This window comes from Tachysurus vachellii, chromosome 26 (genome assembly GCF_030014155.1).
Source record: "Tachysurus vachellii isolate PV-2020 chromosome 26, HZAU_Pvac_v1, whole genome shotgun sequence".
Lineage (NCBI taxonomy): Eukaryota > Metazoa > Chordata > Actinopteri > Siluriformes > Bagridae > Tachysurus > Tachysurus vachellii.
This window is the reverse complement of record NC_083485.1, coordinates 827197-842196: the sequence shown is the minus strand read 5'-3', so window position 1 is coordinate 842196 and position 15000 is coordinate 827197. Positions and strand designations below refer to the sequence as shown.

General features: G+C 40.5%; 2 protein-coding genes across 4 annotated transcripts in view; both read right to left on the bottom strand.

Moving 5' to 3' along the window:
• Positions 1-4439, bottom strand: part of arhgef9a (Cdc42 guanine nucleotide exchange factor (GEF) 9a) — a 22382-nt gene extending 17943 nt beyond the window's left edge. For 2 of the 3 annotated variants that reach the window (XM_060862677.1, XM_060862675.1), the window contains exon 1: positions 4277-4439. In XM_060862677.1, coding sequence (XP_060718660.1) covers positions 4277-4291 — 15 coding nt within the window. In that variant the 5' untranslated portion in view covers positions 4292-4439. Of the gene's footprint in view, positions 1-3903; positions 3927-4276 lie in introns of those variants that run through there. The other variant, XM_060862676.1, reaches the window with a different exon arrangement.
• A 4969-nt stretch (positions 4440-9408) lies between these two features.
• The window catches only part of amer1 (APC membrane recruitment protein 1), a 6642-nt gene continuing 1050 nt past the window's right edge, over positions 9409-15000 (bottom strand). The window contains exon 2 of the mRNA XM_060863685.1: positions 9409-13868. Coding sequence (XP_060719668.1) covers positions 10780-13749 — 2970 coding nt within the window. The 5' untranslated portion in view covers positions 13750-13868 and the 3' untranslated portion in view covers positions 9409-10779. The remainder of the gene's footprint in view (positions 13869-15000) is intronic.

Here is a 15000-nt window from a genome sequence, read left to right as displayed (position 1 = left end):
GTGTGCTGCTGCTGCTGCTGCTGCTGCCGCCTCTGGCAACATGCCGACACAGGTAATTACCCATAATGCCTCTACAGTGCCAGGGACACATCTACACACACATACACACATCTACACACACATACACACATCTACACACACACACATACACACACACTCATAAACACATCTACACACACATACACACACTCGCACACACACAAACACATCTACACACACATACACACATCTACACACACACATATACACATTTACACACACACACATACACACATCTACACACACACTCATAAACACATCTACACACACACACACATATCTACACACATACACACATCTACACACACACACACATATACACACATCTACACACACACTCATAAACACATCTACACACACACATCTACACACACATACTGTACACACACACATCTACACACACAAACATACACACACATACACACATCTACATATACACACACACAAACACACACACACAAACACACATCTACACACACATACATACATAGCGTGTATGTGCTACACACTGCTACACACAAACACACACATACACACACATACACAAACACACACACATCTACACATACATACATACACACACACAGCTACACACACAGTGTCATCTACACGCACACACACATCTACGCACACACACATCTACACAAAAACACACACATCTACACACACACATACATACACACACACAGCTACAAACAAACACCATCTACACACACACACACACAATAAAATTATTTTAAACATTTCCCCTGATGTGCGGTTTATCTTTGATATAAACTCAACAATTCTTAATGTATAAATATTATGAGTATTTTATTGTTACGCTAACTGTCTGTGTGGAGTAATTCATCACACTGTGAATTCAAAGAGACACTGCAGCCTGAGATTACAGCCTCTACTCACACACACACACACACACACACACACACACACACACACTCTGATTGGACAGAAGTATTATATAACTATTATCCAGCAGGAGTCTAGCAGGAGACAGTGTGCAGAGGAATTCGTTTAGCTGTAGGAATGAACACAACCCCATACACACAGACACACACACACACACACCACATTAACACACCCCAAACACACGACAGCACTGTAAGTCTCTCTGCAACCTTTAAATCCTTTACCATTTTTAATCTCATGTCTTTTTAAGCTCCGCCTCCATCTTGTGCGTTCTTGTCTAATCCCTCCCACTGACAAATCTCCAAAACCTCTCTCAAATCTCTCTGAAGCATTTCCAAATTTAATAACGTACTGCTCTATAACAGGCCGAGTGATGTAGTGTGTTCTCTAACCCTAACTGTGGTGAAACAAAACTCCTTTCTTTTTGCTAGACAGGAGGTTAGCGACTAACCGTGAACTAGCTAAACAAGCTCTAATGTTGCGTCATTATTTTCTTGCTCCACAGACAGAAACACTGAAATACTTCTGTAGTCGATCAGTAGCTCACTGCTGGTTGCTATGGTTACAGACCCGGCTTGAGTAACACACTCGTTTACTTTCGAACAACAAATATTCACGCGTAGTATGTAAAGCGATAATTAACAGGTGACTTCACCGTAAAGTTCCTGTGGTGTTTAGTGCTAACGAGCGTCACGTTTTCCTGAATTCAGGGATGAGTCGAGGCACAAAGAAGACGACGGAATATTCAAAATCGAACCCATGTACAGTATCTATTATTGCTATTATAGCTATTATTAACCGTAACTAAGCATTCCAGTTACCATGACAACTGTATTTCCAAATATATTCAACTGGATACTGCTTAAAATAAACAGTACGTGACCTGCTCTAAATACTCGAAGATTTATAGTTAATTAGCTAGTGAACCTAATCAAATAAAACAAACACTTGAGTAATTTAAAGAAATATTTATGCTTTTTAATTTTTTGCTTATTTATTTCTGTGAAACTACAGTTTTTGTTTCTAACCTTGAACCGAAACCCAGGTTTAACGTCACTAACCTCTGACTGAAAACACAACTTTCAGTCGCTGGTAATTGATGAATTCTATAATCATTCATTTTCTACCGCTTATCCGAACTACCTCGGGTCACGGGGAGCCTGTGCCTATCTCAGGCGTCATCAACCTACCATGCATGTCTTTGGACCGGGGGAGGAAACCGGAGTACCCAGAGGAAACCCCCGAGACACGGGGAGAACATGCAAACTCAACACACAAAAGGCGGAGGCGGGAATCGAACCCCCAACCCTGGAGGTGTGAGGCGAACGTGATAACCACTAAGACACCGTGACCCCTATTCTATAATCAAAAGTTTCAATTTAAAAAAATGAGACACAAATCTCCTTGGAGTGACCATGAGTTCTACACTTGCTACCTAAACATCTATCAGCTACACTGCAGAACATAAGCAGTATATGACACATACGGTAACTATAGGAACCGCATTATTTAGTTTGCTAGTGTGTGCTTTGAGACACGGCCTTATATCACAACAGGCAATATCAGGACTCAAATGTTTTGGTACTGACGTGTTTTTCTGGGAGAAAATAAAATGGAACTGCACCAAAGTGGATAGAGATACACCAACGAACCAATCCACAGTTCTGCATTCTTGTTTTCTATTGGCTAAGTCCAACATTCACAAATTCACACCTCAGTGTTCGCTCTGATGAAGTCGACACCAGACACAAATTCGTGTCTTTCACCTCCTTCGTCCTTTCCCCTTTGGTGAACTGACCTCTCTAGCTGTAAACGCAGAGCAGCGTCACGTCCACATGTCTCACTGTGTCCAGATCAAAAACTGTAAATCCTACGGCTAATCCGAAATCGTTAGCGTCTCTGTCGTTTACGTTTATAGGTCCAAACTAAACCGGACGTGTGATTTTAACTCTCTTTGTAGATTTTGACTCGTCACAACATCTGACATTCCGACAAAATCGTGCATGAACTCTGTAATAGAGTAAAGTGTGTTAAAAACAACAACATGGCTAGAATAAGGAGCGCTCTTGTCCATTAGCATGCATGCTAGCTGTGCGCCTGTCTGTACAAGGGCTCAGGAATGCAGGTCGGTAATGTTATATTAATTATTGTGGACTACTGAATATTTTAAATGGACAAACATGAATATTTCACTTTGAGTATTGCGCTATCCAAACCTCCTGTTGGTGGATTTTAGATGATCATCATAGCAGCAGCAGAGTCTGTCTGAGGTTCCTCACACTTCTGTCTCTGGTTGCAGTGACACTAAATGTTACCCTGATAAAATATTAGCTGATTATACAATGTGTTCTGAGACCCCTGATCTTACCTCGTGACCAGGATATTTTTTTTGTGCCATAAAACCACTGGCTTCAGTGTGTCTAAGGCCTCAGTACGGTAACTAACGTGACCACAGCAACACTGTGGCTACAGCATCTCAACGAGGCCACGGTGTTCTTGCTCTTCTTCTACGACTCAATTAGGCCTGATCCGCGTCATCTGGCACTAACGGAACCTGCAGGTCCTCGAGCACCGCTCGAGACGTATAAACACACATTTTTCCTTCATCGTGTCAGAAAAAGCTGATCATCTGTGAGACGAGATAAGAAGCTAAAGCACTTGTGACTAAAAATAGGTCAGAAACAGATGAACGAGAGAAGATGCTAGATGGAATTAATGAAAACGTAGGATACGGAGGCAGGAGACGCGTTTACCGTTACCTCAGTGGCCCACACACAAACACACACAAACACACACACAAACACACACACACATACACACACACACACACACACACACCATCCTCCTCTTACTGATCCACCTCATCATCATCATCACCATCATCATCATCATCACCATCATCATCCCTTAACAACAGACATTAAAAACGCTATAAAATACACCGACGACATTCACCTTCTCGAGGCGTTCAGCCGGGCTTCCCCCCTCCTCGGTATCTCTCGCGCCCGTTGCCATGGTGCGGATGGATGGGTGGGCGGGCGAACGGGAGGGGGGGGGGGGGATTGGAGGGGGAATGTGTACCGATTCCGGTAACGCGCGGTCAATTTTTTGTTGTTTTTAACCGCTTTTGCACGCTTTTGCTCGTGCGCCCACCTACGCAGATGTGGCGAAGATAAAAGAAAAGCGCGGTGTATAACCCCCCCCCCCCCCTCCACCCCCCCAAGGTCACATCCACATCACCGTAATGCAGCAGCACCATGTTATGTCACCCCCGTTACCGGCCGTCTCCATCATCTATACACACAGGTTAAGGTTAAAGCGCTCTTACCATCATCTTCATCATGGTCGGGCTCCGTGTGCCGCTCGCGCTCCGTCCGCAGGTCCGAGCCCGCAGATGCGCGCGCTGTGTGCGCGAGAGACAGCTACGTAACGTCCGGTCAGGAACCAAAAGGAGAGAACGGAGAGGAAAAAGAGGAGGCTACACACCTCCCTCTGTTACTCCCTCTCTTTCGGTGTCTCTCGGTATGTCGGTATCTGTCGCTATCTCACGCCCGTCCTCTAAAATGTGGGCGTGGCTTAAAGTCGCACTCAGTATCTCACATCATACTGAAGAGTCTCTGTGTGTGTGTGTGTCTATAGGTGTGTGTATATGTATGTGTGTGTGTGTATAGCTGTGTGTGTGTATAGGTGTGTATGTGTGTGTGTGTGTGTGTGTGTGTGTGTGTGTGTATAGGTGTGTGTGTATAGGTGTGTATGTGTGTGTATAGGTGTGTGTGTATGTGTGTGTGTGTGTGTGTATAGGTGTGTGTATGAGGGAGAGAGAGACAAAGAGAGAGAGAGAGAGAAAGACGGGGGGGGGGGGGTGAGCTGAGCTTCACCTGAAAAAACTCTACAGTGTTTTTTCTGCTCCAAATGTCCCAGTCCTTCAGCCAAACTCACACCTCTCACGTTTGTTCATTCTGTAGAGTTTATTACAGACAGAATAGAGTTTTTATTACAGACAGAATAGAGTTTATTACAGACAGAATAGAGTTTTTATTACAGACAGAATAGAGCTTATTACAGACAGAATAGAGTTTTTATTACAGACAGAATAGAGCTTATTACAGACAGAATAGAGTTTTGTACAGACAGAATAGAGTTTTGTACAGACAGAATAGAGTTTATTACAGACAGAATAGTTTTTATTACAGACAGAATAGAGTTTTTATTACAGACAGAATAGAGTTTTTATTACAGACAGAATAGAGTTTATTACAGACAGAATAGTTTTTATTACAGACAGAATAGAGTTTATTACAGACAGAATAGAGTTTATTACAGACAGAATAGAGTTTATTACAGACAGAATAGAGTTTTTATTACAGACAGAATAGAGTTTATTACAGACAGAATAGAGTTTACTACAGACAGAATAGAGTTTTGTACAGACAGAATAGAGTTTTGTACAGACAGAATAGAGTTTATTACAGACAGAATAGAGTTTATTAGACAGAATAGAGTTTATTACAGACAGAATAGTTTTTATTACAGACAGAATAGAGTTTTTATTACAGACAGAATAGAGTTTATTACAGACAGAATAGAGTTTATTACAGACAGAATAGAGTTTATTACAGACAGAATAGAGTTTTTATTACAGACAGAATAGAGTTTTTATTACAGACAGAATGGAGTTTATTACAGACAGAATAGAGTTTATTACAGACAGAATAGAGTTTATTACAGACAGAATAGAGTTTATTACAGACAGAATAGAGTTTTTATTACAGACAGAATAGAGTTTATTACAGACAGAATAGAGTTTTTATTACAGACAGAATAGAGTTTTTATTACAGACAGAATAGAGTTTTTATTACAGACAGAATAGTTTTTATTACAGACAGAATAGAGTTTATTACAGACAGAATAGAGTTTTTATTACAGACAGAATAGAGTTTTTATTACAGACAGAATAGTTTATTACAGACAGAATAGAGTTTATTACAGACAGAATAGAGTTTATTACAGACAGAATAGAGTTTTTATTACAGACAGAATAGAGTTTATTACAGACAGAATAGAGTTTATTACAGACAGAATAGTTTTTATTACAGACAGAATAGAGTTTTTATTACAGACAGAATAGAGTTTATTACAGACAGAATAGAGTTTATTACAGACAGAATAGAGTTTTTATTACAGACAGAATAGAGCTTATTACAGACAGAATAGAGTTTTGTACAGACAGAATAGAGTTTTGTACAGACAGAATAGAGTTTATTACAGACAGAATAGAGTTTTTATTACAGACAGAATAGAGTTTATTACAGACAGAATAGAGTTTATTACAGACAGAATAGAGTTTTTATTACAGACAGAATAGAGTTTATTACAGACAGAATAGAGTTTATTACAGACAGAATAGAGTTTATTACAGACAGAATAGAGTTTTGTACAGACAGAATAGAGTTTTGTACAGACAGAATAGAGTTTATTACAGACAGAATAGAGTTTATTACAGACAGAATAGAGTTTACTACAGACAGAATAGAGTTTACTACAGACAGAATAGAGTTTATTACAGACAGAATAGAGTTTATTACAGACAGAATAGAGTTTATTACAGACAGAATAGAGTTTATTACAGACAGAATAGAACTTCCTGTTCACACACATCTGGTCCACTTTTTATTTTACTTTTAAATAAAACAAGCACATTTTGGGTTTAAGATAAACACCGAGAGAAATAAATACAAACGGTAAAATAAATAAGTTCAAATAAATGTCACTTAATTTAATAAATACTCAGTTATTCATCCAGTGTGGTTTAATGGGGAAAAGTGCTTTAAATATAATGACCTATAAAATAGCTGCACTTCAGCAGGTAAAGGAAGGAAAAATAAAGATGGATGTTAAATAAATAAATAAATAAATCAGAAAGACAATATAGATTTATAATGACTTGTATCTGTAATGGGAATACTGTAGTCCTTGTGGTATTTCTGAATTGTAGCTCCTCAAATTTCCAGCAGGGGGCAGAATGAGACTGAGTTACAGTTGAACTAAAGGAAAATAAAAGAGAAGCTTCATTAAAACAAAGGTCTTCATCAACCACCAGTCAGTCCATATGATCCTTAGAAGTTAGGTTTAAATACACCAGAGTATCTGAGTAATATTTAATCCTGCATCTTTGCTGAGCTGCTACAGAGAAGCCCATTATAATGTAAATGTCCCGAACTCTTACTGAAATTTACAAATTCATGAATTAAATGTATTTAATCATGTAGCTGTCGTTCTATGGATAAAATCATACACGGATGTGCTAAACTTTTCTGGCCACAACATTCAGGATCTTCTTCTCAGAATTCCATTTGTCCAAGTTAATGGTTAGTAAATGTTTAGTAAATTTAGATGATACATAAAAAATAATTCACGGCCAAAGGTTTGTTGGATTCACACAATTCTCTGGGATGATTTTGGAGTGGAGACCCTGTTCCAGACATGGTGTGTTAAGACTGGAGCGGAAGACCTCAAGCTCTGACCTCGATCCTGCTGAAGACCTTTGAGATGAACTAGAAGAACTAGATGAACTTGTCATGTTATTTACCTAAAATGCAGACACTCCTTCTCACATCTACACCACAAACGCTGTACAGCGATCTTCCTTTCAACAGTTTTTTCCAGCACACCTGACTGAATTCACTGCTTAATTACCTGACAGTCAGCTACATTACAGGCCTCCAACTTCAGCTGAAATTAAGTGATTTTTTTCGCTCCTCTCACAGGCCCATGGACACAAGGTTTGTATAAACAGGTCTAAAATCTATTTAATCACTAAATGAGATTATTATTGGTCTCATCAATGAGGTAATTGCTGCTTTCAGGATGCCATTATCTGTAAAAGGATCTATCGACGATCCCCTACCTAAAGTAGGATAAGGTCAACTTCATTTTAGAGTTTAAGAGCAGGAACTGCATAACAGGTATTATGATCTGACTCAACTTCCATGCTAAAGGATCCACAATGGAACGATAGGATTTTTAGTTAGCACTTGTTCCTGATCAGGGTGGTGGTTGATCCAATGCCTGTCCCCAGAACACTGGGTGAATACAAGCTAGTCTGTCACTGGAATACTGCGGTAAGCTTTTCATCCTGTCCCTGGAATATGAAGGCTATATTAGCCAGCCTGTCTACGGAATACTGAAGTCATGTGTCAGTCTGTCCCAGGAATCCTGGTTATACACGTTTGCACGTCCCCAGAAAACTATGGGACGAAGCCAAGCAAGCTGTAAGTTACTAGGGAGTAGGGATGCAAAATTCCAGGAATTTTCAAGGCTGGAAACTTTCCATGGGAATTAACTGTGAATTTAAAAAAAATGCAGAGTTGCCTATAACAAGGAACTTAAATGTAATTGTGTTTAAAACAACCGCGTTCCTCGGTCACTTACACACAGCACACCGCTTACTGGAGGGCCACTGAGGCCAAACCCCCTGCAGGTACTTACATTCTTCCATAACATGCACAGTAACACTTTTAACTAGTTGCATATTAGCATGAATATTAGTAGAATATTGGCTATTTATTAGTACTTATTAAGCACATATTGATGCCTTATTCTACATTCTTAATTGTACCCAATACCTAAACTTAATAACTACTTAACTTAATAACTCTTAATAAGCAGTAAATTAGGAGTGTTACACATACACAGATAATTTGATGGCCCTCCCTCAAACACTCACTTGAGAAAAAATGCTTCATTTTACATTGTGATTAAGACTTTTTTTAGAAGGCCAAGGGTGAGGGATGCTTTCATTTTACAGCAATCATAGGGAAATATGATTATTACAATTACTAAGTTTATGATGTTTATTACAAGCGTAATAATGTTTATTATGCTTTTGTGTTACTCAGTGAAAGAATCAGTTAAAGTTCAACTTACAATTAAATCAGTCAAGACGTCATTTTTAAACTTTGTATTACCTTACATGCGTGTGTGCTTATGACCAAACAAAATGTTTGTTTGTATATGATTATATAAATTTATATATAAATTATATAGATTATATAAAGTTTATATAAATTTCCCTATATTTTCAAATAATTAACATAAATTCCCATAAATTCCTGTAAATTCCCGTAAATATCCATAAATTCCTGTAAAGTTTCCAATTTGGAATATTTCCAAAATTCCCCAGATTAAGTTCCCGTGGGAAGTTTCCGGAAATTTACCGGAAACTTTCCGCCCTTTTGCAACCCTACTAGGGAGGTCCTTAGACAGCAGGAATTCACCAGACTCACAGTTTCATTTACACGTAGGGACAAATTTTGAAAACGACTCCCAACATTAACACACAATCATATTCAGGCGTTTTTATTGTTCCAAGTATTAATGGAATAAAATATAATAAGAATCACTGAGCAATGATTCATCAGCTCGATCGCCAGAAACCCAAAGATCACAAATTCACTTACTTCACTTGAGATGGAGTTTATTTCCAGTTGATTCTGATATTTTATGTGAATGTGTAAGCACTCAGGCAGTTTGGATAAAGGACAGTGATTGACAGCTACTTAAATCCCACAAACATTTAACTCGATGTTTGAACATTCATTGTCTGCAAGTATACATCCAGATATTTAAAAAAAACTAAACTTGTGTTGGTTTTGTAGCTCTAGTCCATACAGGCCAGCAGAACGGCGTGAGCATTCGGTTACAGGTCACAATAAAAAGTACAAATGTGAAAAAAAAAGTCATCACAAATTAAACAGTATTGATTTTGTCACAGAATTGTTTGAAAGAAAGAAAAAAAAACCTCTCAGTACAGATTGTGGTAAGTGCGTGACGTTGGCTTTGGTGGAATCTTTTAAAAGACATTCACAAAATGCATTTGATCGCAGATACGAAATGATTTTCACCTGATAAACAACTAAGCACTATGTATTATAAAGAACATGAGGAAATAAACGCAGCAAATGCATCAACGTGTTATGAAATATCTAGCCAATAGCTAGTCTAGCTCATAATCTCAGACATTTCTGTTGATCTAATGACACTTCGAATGTTATTATGTTAAGCTGCCAACACGATTTCTGCCACCGAGAATGAAAAAATTGTACTTACATCTTTTATCTTTTTTTTTGGAAACATTACTCATCGATGAGCCACAGATTTTTTTTTTCCTCAAGCACTAACTAACGACTTAAAACAAACCCGAAAGCTGTCCGAGAAAAATGAAGGATATAATTTGAACGTATAAAATTCAAAGGTTTTTTTTTGTTCCCAAGCATCACCGTGTTAACCAAAAGGTCCCCACAAGTGTGAAAAACGTGATAACTACAAATGTTTAAAGTAAAAAAGCAAAGTGTATCACAGAAAACATGAAAATTTATCAAAAGTGTTCAGGGCTAAATCTGAAAGATGTTCACTAATATTTGTCAGTTTGTTTAAAAAAAAAGTTTCGACACTTCTGATATGCGACATCCCGTCGGAATAGCAGCAGAAACTTGAATGTTAGCAAAGGTTTCAGTTCAAACATGCGAGCGTTCTGTAAAAATGTCCGTCGACGTGTTTTACCTGTGTGTGTTCTATCCAGTCAAACAGACCACAAAACAAAGGCTTTACTTCTGAACAAATATAATCAGACACCTGCTACATAAATGCCAAACAACATGGCAAATAAAAAGACATCACAGATGTCTGAGGGGAAAAAAACTACATCACTAAAATATAATAGCTTATAACTGTAAAAAGATAAGAGTAAGTGTAAATGCCAACAACACAAATCATGAAGAACATCTCGCTGTCTTTGGCCATGAGACCTGTTTGTTTGTTTTTCAGGGTGTTTACATGTTGCGTTTGGGCGTAGCTGTGGAGTATCCCACCTCCACCTCTGTCCTCCTGTTCTTGGTCATAATCTCTCTTGTAGCCTCTGATTGGTCAGCTCGGTGATGAGGTATCCCCTGGGTAATACCAACCGGTCGACTTTTCCACTGTCCTCCTGGCGGATGATTACAAGGGTACTGATCAGTGTGACCACCACCCGAAACTTCTCCATCGGCACAGATTTTGAGGATTCGTGCTGCACTGCTATTATGATAAGCAGCCTGCAAGGGTAGATGTGAAGGTCTAACTGTTGGCTGACAGCTAGAACTTGACAGGGTCTCCATCCAAGCAGTACCATGCAAGGATCTTTGCTGTTGCTGAGACATGGAGGTCTGAGAAGAGTCAAATTCACAACCATGCCCTTGTCTCCAGTTCCTTCCTTGTTGACCCATGTCACATACGTCTTCTGTGTCAGCACTATTTTTCCTGCGGTTAAAGGAAGCAGCCATCTTGTGCCCATGGGAAACGAGCGATGCATAAAGCTCGCTGGTTTGGAGCTCGAGACTATCCGTATCCAGAGAGCGACTACGTCGGTTCAGAGCGAGTGACGAAGGAACCGGAGGGCTTGGACGGCCCAGGCTACGGTGACGGGGAAGACTTGTGATACCCCAAGCATTACTGAGAAACAAACTTTGCTCGTAAGCATCAAAGGTTCTCTGATCGCACTCGGCAAAAGCGTCCTGCTGTAAATAGCAGCTGTCGTCTTCGAACGCCTCAAACGGGGACGTAGACTCCTCCTCTTCCTCTACAAGCTCTGGTTGTTCACACTCACCCTCATTCTCCATGTCAACCACATCAAAAGTGACGATGGCAGGAAGAGCACTTAAGCTTGGTCCAAACGGTGAGCTTGATTCAGAGCCATCCAAACTTTCTGTGGAGTTGTGATAAAGTCTGTTGTTTTTGGTAAAATCAACCAAAGCTTGTGAGAAACAGACCATTAGCTCCTCCTGTGATTGGCTGCAGCCTCTAGTGGGCAGGAAAGAGCCATCATCTGCACCATCACACCTTTCCTGCTTGGAATACAGTACTGCATCTTTTCCAAGGCTTGTTGTCTTTGAGGCTTGCGTGCTTAACCTTGAATCTGTAGTAGGTCCAGACGAGGGTCTGTGCTCCACCTGACCCCCACTATGAGACAAAACCTCTTTTAAGGCTTGGGATCCTTGTAGTGGCCTGGATCCAGACGGATGATGTGCTTCCTCCTTTGAGCTTTTGTAAATCCCCTCACGAGGGTTTGTTTCACTGTATAAATGCTCGCTACAATACAGTTGCTGATCTTTGGATGGGTTTCTCAGGTTCTGCAACTCACAACACAACAAGGCATGCTGGATCTTACTCAGGCGCTCCTCCTCCGTCTCCATGGCACCGGATTCCAAGCCAGCGGATGTCAAGGCATAAAGAAGATCTCCTTTACTGTTGTTTCCACCCAGCAAAGCACGACTGTCTTTAGAAGGTAAAGGTGGACTAAGCAATCGATCGTCAGGCTCAAAAAGTTCGTAAAGGGCATCGCCGCTATAGCTGTCCCGGGAAAGTCTTTCCTGCTGCGGACATTCACGAGCATCCTCATCAGCTCCAGGTGTTGTGGAATCATAGTAACCCTCATCACTGGTTGGCACTGAACCCTGTCGGTCACTCTGGGGAGTTAGAAGATCAGTAGGTGTAAGTACTGTTTCAGTGATTCCCAAAGGACTAGTGCTAGTGTTGCCACTAGTGCTGCTGGTGACAAGGAAGGAGCTGGTTGGCTGATCAGAAGTAGATGATGGACTGATGGTCTGCTCTGATGGCAGGTAGCACACCTCACTTCCCTCCGACTCCCAAAGGCTGTCCAAGTACTCGTTGTCCACTTCATCTGGAGTTGCCATCTCCTCTCCACCACCCTGATAAGTTACAAGGCAGGAGCTGCGTTTGCCAGCATTACGGCTTCCTCTCTCACCTGATACCGAACTCTCTGCAACACTAACGTCATCCTGGTCAGCGATGATGTCACCGCACCCAGTCAACGAATCAAAACTCTTCAGAGAGGACACATCTCCGAAAATCAAGTTGTCGGTTGAGGTGGACGTCGCGGGCAGGTCTCCCTCAGGCAAATCTGTATGCACTTCAGTGAGGCGTGCCATCTCAGAGTCTGCAGATAGTGGCTGTCGATACGTAACCAAGCCAACCTTTATCTTCTGTCCCTTCTCTTCCTCTGCCTCATCTTGACCTTCATCACCGATTTTTTCTCCTTTCTCTTCCTTCCCAGCCTTCTCCTTGCTCCTTAGTTTCTCAGGCACTAGAGATTCCTCCGTCGTGCACGCGTCAGTATGAGCGGCAGGCGATTTTGTGAAATCACTGCTGTTAGATTCCATAGGCACGTCCGGCTCTAACAAACCCATGTGACTCTTGCTGTCGTTATTGTCACCATGACAACCAAGGTTTGTCAACTTTCCAGGCACTGTATCACCGGAGGACATTTCAAGCATCTCATTTTTTTCCGCTTCGGCATTATTTTTGCTTTTCCGGTGCTTCCTGATGCTGCTGAACAGACCTCTGAGTCCTCTCTTCTGTCGTGGGAGGGACTGTGACTTTGCACAACTTTCCTGCACTTTGTGGAGATCAGTTGAGCCATTTGGGTTGTGGAACTCAAACTCTGCTGAAGTCACATCACCGCTACCTCTAATGTTCTCCTCCCAGCATGCTCTGCTCACACCATCATAAGTCTGACTCTTGGTTACACCCATTTTAGAAGACCACCTTCCTTGACCCTTGCCTCTTCCTACAAAAAAGCTTGGCAGCATACACATGCTCTTTCGACCTCCAAAAAACTTGAAGGCCGTCTTTCTTAGCTTTCCTGCCGGAGGTGACTGAGGTGACTGAGGCTCAGGGGAGATGGTGTCTGATGGCTGGCTACCACCAGCCGCACCCGGCAGCTCGCTTCTCGTTGGAGCCTCCATGGTGACTCAGAAACTCGTTGCTACAGTCGTATAATCATGACACAGACACCTCTCCCATTTTCAGTTAAAAGGACTTCGGTTGAAAAAGTCCATCAAACACATCTTCTGCCATGTCAATTCTGCAAAGCAAACACAAAGTACAAGATCAGACAGGATATTTAGGGTAGAAAACATGGGACTCCATGAAAGCAAAGCAGAACCCAAAGTGGAGGCAGACAAATCAAAGCGTCATTAGTGTGAAAGTGTAATTATTCTGCGGTTCTAACACATCTGTTTTTTTAGAAGCAGAACTAAATTAAAATTTCCGACTTGGGTGATAAGAACGTTGTATTTCACAAAGGTTTGAAATCAGATGTGTTAAGAAAAAAAAATCATTAGAAACATCTAAAAAAATAAAACATTGTGATCGGACATAATGCTCGCTTGATTGCTGATTAATGCTAATGATGAGGACCAATTAAATCTGATTAAACAGGAAAACTACAATTGTATTTCTGCAGCCGAGCAATTATAGATGCTAAAGGGACAAGTTTGTGTGTAAGGACACAATGAACACAATCTAAGAAAAGCTTTATGAAAGCATTATAACACTCAGTGTTTCAATTTAATGCTAAACGTATTAACAAGGCATCAGAAAATGTAAATAGATTTTAACACAGAATGACAGGAGAACAAATGATCCACAACGCAGGAGGAGTGAACATAATGAGCTGAACGCTATCTGGGGAAAAAGGTGGAAAGCCATTAGGTTGGTTACGAGGCAGCAAAAGAAAAAAACCGTGTGCGTTCAGGCTCTCCTGAGGTTCCTCAGGGGTCAGTGTTAGGCCCACTACTGACCTTAAATAGCGGTAAAGTGTTATGTCTTTGTGATATGGCAGTTTTATCTTACAGCATTACAAACAATAAATGTCTAAATGTTAAAGAAACACATAGAATCACATCCGAGCTTTTATCAGATTCTAATCTGTGAAATTAGTAAATATCTTAAAAAAGACTGTAAACACGGCACATCTGTGGTGACGCAAATGCTCTCGGATTAAAGCGGTTTCATTTTAAAACACTAAAACACACACACACACACACACACACACACACACACACAAACACACACACTCCTAAAAAGAAAACAAGCTGCTAGTCCTATACAGGCGACACTACAAATCCATACCACACACACAAACACACAAATAAACACACACACACAAATATATACACACAAATATACACACACACACAAATATATACACACAA